Here is a 4,790-nt window from a genome sequence, read left to right as displayed (position 1 = left end):
CCCCCCCCCCCCCCCCCGCCCCCGCCCCCGGGCGAGCCGCTATGGCCATCTAACCGGGCTCCCCCCCTTGCCGGCCAAACAGGCTATGTCCTGCAGGATGACCATCACCTGAAGTACTTGACCGTGCGAGAGGTTTTGACCTATGCGGCGCGCTTGCGCGCGGCCACCTCGATCCCCCGGGATCGCATTGAGGCCCGAGTGCAGGAGACCATCAACCTGCTGGGGCTGCGGAATGTGGCCGACAGCCGGGTCGGTGGGTCGGGCATCGAAGCCATCTCGGTTCGCGGGCTGTCCGGCGGCGAGCGCCGGCGCGTGTCGATTGGCGTGCAGCTGGTCGGCGACCCGGCGGTCCTCTTCCTCGATGAGCCGACCACCGGCCTGGACTCCTTCACGGCCAATACCATTGTGGCCACGCTGCGGGCCCTGGCACAGCGCCATCAGAAGACCATCATCTTCACCGTGCACCAGCCCCGGTCGGACATTTTTGCCCTCCTGGACAAGGTCCTTCTCATGTCCCAGGGACGGGCGGTCTTTTTCGGCCATCGGGCCGGGCTCATCGATCACTTCACCCGTGCTGGCTTCCCCTGTGGGCTCTACGAAAACCCGCTGGACTTCTACAGTGCGTCCGGCCAGGCACCAAGGCTCGGCATCCGGCCCGTTCCTTTGCTCTCCGCCCCTTCTCGGCTTTCTGTTTGTTTGTTTGCATTTTCATCAGGCCCACCGCACATGCATCTTCTTCTTCTTTCCTCCTTCCCCCCCCCCCCGGTCGTGCCTCTGATGCTCCCCCGCTCTGCTTCGTTTGCCGTTCGCTCCCGATACAGTTGACACGATCGCCGTCGACAAGCGCTCCCTCAAGCGCATGGCGGATGCCGAGTCTCGCCTGCTCTACCTCCTGGCAGCATATGACGCCTCCGACTCCAAGGCGGCCCTGGAGCGTGAGATCGCGGTGGCCGGATCGAGCCCCGCGCTGGCACCGAGCTCCGACCTGGATGTCGCCTATCCGGATAGCAAGTTCGTTGTTGCTTTTTTTTGACTCCTCTTTCCATTCGGCCACCGGGGCTAGAAGGGCGGCCAATGCACTTGCCCCGGAGAGCATGTGCTGACCCAGTGTTTGATGTCCTTTGCCTTCTCCCGCCCCCCCTCCCCACACACACACACCCCTGCTGCTCTCGCCATCCAGGCTCCTCCGTCCTTTCTCCTCCTTCAGCGTTCTCCTTGCACGCATTGCTCGGAACCTGGCCCGAAGCCCGTGCGTTTCCCATGTTGCCCGCCATGCTGGATGGCCTTGCACTGGCCGGATTGCCTGACCGATTGTCCCCTGCAGCATGGATGTCCTCGATCGAATTTACATGCTCCCCTTTGTGGGCATCCTCATGCTGCTGTTCATGCAAAATGTTGGCAACGATCAGATCTCGGTGCAGAACCGCACCGGGCTCCTGTTCGAGGCGCTGTCCGTGTCGCCGGTCATGGGCATGATGAATGCCATCGCCCAGTTCCCGGAGCACCGGAAGCTTTTCACCCGCTCGGACTCGCGCGACGCCCGGTACTCCGGCTTCGAGCTGGTGTCGGCTTACTTCCTGGTGGCCCTGCCGCTGGGGATATTGGCCTCGCTCCTTTTCACCGCCATCACCATTTACCCCTTCGGCCTGCAGACCGGCTGGGTCCGGTTCTTCACCCTCTTCGGGACGAGCATCCTGCTCTACATGGTTGGCGAGCTGCTGGGCGTGGTGACCGTGCGTTGTGGCCTCCTTCACTCTCAGGAGGGGGCGAGGCGTCGACCCGTGCCTCGGAGGGACCTCGCTCGCCCTTTCCCGCCTCCTCGCTCGCATGCCCCCCCCCCTCCCCCCGGTGCTAACCCCCTTGGTGACTCGTACACGTCTCGACTCCGGTGTCCGCGCGGGGTTCTTCTTTTTTTTTTTTTCTTTGCCGACGTATGATTGCCGACCCGGCCCATGCACACTAGATTGCCCTGCTCGATGACCAGACGGCCGCCAACAACACTTCGTCGCTACTGCTTTCCTCATCGCTGCTGCTGGGCTCCGGCATCCTGCGCTCCCCGCTGACGGCCCCATCATGGATCGGCAAGGGGCTGAAGTATGCAGCACCCCACTTTTACGCCAGCCAGCTGATGTTTGTCAGCGAGTATCAGGACCTGGATTTGACTTGCACCCCGCGCCCGGGCTTTGAGGATGTCCTGCAGCCTGGCTTCTGCCGGTTCCCAAGCGGCAACGCCTACCTGACAATGCTTTTCCCCGGGGCAGAGGACCATGAGCTCCGCAACTGGCTGGTTCTCGGGGCGTATGTCCTGCTGATGTGGCTCCTCACCAGCACGGTGTTCACGATTGTTGGGAAGCTCAAGCGGCGCTAGGGCACCATTGTGAGCCTCTTTGGCTTTCTGGCCGACAGTTGGAAGAAAGAAAGAGAGCTGCCCGGCTCCCGGCTGCCGGGGTGCCGCGTGAAGCAGCGGGCGGACGGTCTCGCCCGATGTGCTACCCCACAATACACCGTTCCTGGGCGGCCCCCAGGCTCGAACTTCAGATCCGATGCTGCTTGTCCTGGCGGAGCTTCTGCTCGCGTTGCTGAGCATGTGGATGGGTAAGCGGGGGAGGGGGTGAATGGCTGTGCGCGTGTGTCAACCGGCGTGCGAGGGGAAGCGTGCGCAGGGCATTAGCAGCCAGCGTGTTGGCGCATCAAGGTCATCTGGACAGGGGCGGGGTGGAGGGCTGTGGGCCGACGGGGCATATACTGCGCTCACAGACACGGGCCCTACGCTGGCAAGTCGGCCATCTATTCTCGGGCAGACGAAGCTTGGAGCAGGTGGGGCCGAAGGGATCCAAGGGCGATAGCACCGGGCGGCGTGGTGCTTGCGCGGTCGTGCGTGTGTGTGTGTGTGTGTGTGTGTGTGTGTGTGTGTGTGTGTGTGTGTGCGCGTGCGGGCGCGCGCCTGCCGGGGCGACTGATGGGGGAACGCCCCCAGGCCAAGGCGCGGACCTGCCACCGCCATTAGTCCCGCGTGAACATGGCCGTCGGAAAATTAAGACCGACCCTTGGTCCCTCCCGGGGTGCGGACCAAGAGAGTTGGTAGCTCTACCCCAGCGGCTGAGGGAGCGCCGCGGGGCGCACACGGGCGCCGGGACATGGGAGACTGGTCAAAATCCTGTGCGAGATGCCTCGGGTAACGGGGGGACAGAAGGGGAAACAAGGGAGAACGCGGGGGCGCGGGGGCGCGGGGCATCATCGGCCCCGGCGGAAGGAGCATGCCCCGATCAAAGAGCAACATAGCACGGGGCACCCCTCCCTCTCGGGGGCGGGGCGCCGGGAACGGCGCGGGTCTCTGCGCACCCGACAGAGTCCCCCGTCACGTACGTTTCGCGGCTCGGCCTGGGAGGGCCGTCTGTGTGTGTGTGTGTGTCGTGGTGGGGGGGGAGTCCGCTTGCGAACCGAGGCGCGCCCGTGCCAATGGCCACGCACGCCGGAGGTCAAAAGGCCCGGGGGCAAGGCAAACCCTCCGACTCTTTGTTCCCGGGGGGGCAATATCACCGACCCGATCGCCGTGCCACCCTCCTTCCGAAAACCCAGGGGCGAGGGCGGGAGGCGGCACGACTGGGCGACGGCCCGAGGGGCGGGGGGGCGGGACGGGGGGGGGGTGGCCGTGGCGCGCCGATCGGCGCCGTGGCCAGGGGAACTGTCCAGAAAGCGGGCGAGGTCCCACGGCCATGGTCGGGCGGCTGGGCCGGCTCGAAGCAGCGAGGGCATGGCGACCGGGAACCGGGGGACCGGGGCCGGGGGCCGGCCGGGAGAAAATTCCACAGGACAGGCCCGGCGCGAGGATGGGGAAGCACGAGCATGCAAGCGCACCACATTGCAGGCAGCACACCCCCGCGACAACAGGGCCGGGAACGGTCATGCAAGCGGGAAAAGGACCTCGTGGGGGCTTGGCCAGGGCCGGAGGGGCACCCTCGGCAGATGACCATCCTTGAACGGGCAGTCGGGGCCGGGGGCCTGGGAAGCAGAAGGGGCAGGGAGGCCACGCTGCCGCCCTCCCCCCCCCCCCCCACACGCAGGAGCCCGGCCGGCCAGGCGGGCGAGCGCGGCAGGACACCGACATGGACAGACATGTCAAGCTCCGGCTCCGGCGGCCGGGCTCCTCCGTGTCGCGACCCTCGCCCTCCCCCTCGGACAAGCAGCTGATCCGCCTAGTCGACGGTACAGGCCGGGCGCCTCGCAGACACGATGCCAGGGGAGCTGCAGCTGCTGCCGTTGCGGCTACTGCCGCGCTTGCTGTTGTTGTTTTTGCCGTTGCCGTTGTTGTTGCCCCGCTGCTGTAGACCGCCGCGGCCTGGCGAGGGCGACCGGGGGACTGTTCCCCTCGCGGCGACGGATACGGGCGAACGCTATCCGGCGGGGCCGGGGGGGGGCGGCGGGGGGGCGGCCGGGGGGCCTCCGAGGTCCGACCGACATGCCACACTGCTCGGTCGAGACGCGCGCCGCGCACCCCGCCAGACGCCGGGCCGGGGCGGGCGGCCGGAGAAGTGCTCCACACATCGCCCCCCCCCCCCCAGTGGCCATCAGAGGGGCGCCGGACCGGCGCTCCCCAGGCCGGCCCTCCGGCCACTCGTCGTCCTCCAAACTTCACTGTCCCCCGCCCCCTCCGCTCCTCCAACTTGCCTCCTAGCCCCCCTGGCCGGGCGGCTGCCCTCTTGCCCATCGCCCCCTGTCCCATTGCCCCGGCGGCGGGGCGCGAGGGCCTTTTAACCGACCCCGCTCCCGGGTCTCGGGGGATGCGCCCC

General features: G+C 67.1%; 1 protein-coding gene across 1 annotated transcript in view; it reads left to right on the top strand.

Annotated features, from left to right (window-relative positions):
• Window positions 1-2,368, top strand: part of H696_00708 (hypothetical protein) — a gene marked incomplete at both ends in the record, with an annotated part of 4,131 nt that extends 1,763 nt beyond the window's left edge. The window contains 5 exons of the mRNA XM_009494591.1: window positions 83-619; window positions 822-1,011; window positions 1,208-1,249; window positions 1,325-1,733; window positions 1,964-2,368. Of these exons, the coding sequence (XP_009492866.1) occupies window positions 83-619; window positions 822-1,011; window positions 1,208-1,249; window positions 1,325-1,733; window positions 1,964-2,368 (1,583 nt within the window). The remainder of the gene's footprint in view (window positions 1-82; window positions 620-821; window positions 1,012-1,207; window positions 1,250-1,324; window positions 1,734-1,963) is intronic.
• Window positions 2,369-4,790: the final 2,422 nt, after the last annotated feature.

Source organism: Fonticula alba (genome assembly GCF_000388065.1).
Source record: "Fonticula alba strain ATCC 38817 unplaced genomic scaffold supercont2.1, whole genome shotgun sequence".
NCBI lineage: Eukaryota > Rotosphaerida > Fonticulaceae > Fonticula > Fonticula alba.
Note: the sequence above shows the minus strand (reverse complement) of the source record. Positions and strands in the feature narration are given on the sequence as shown.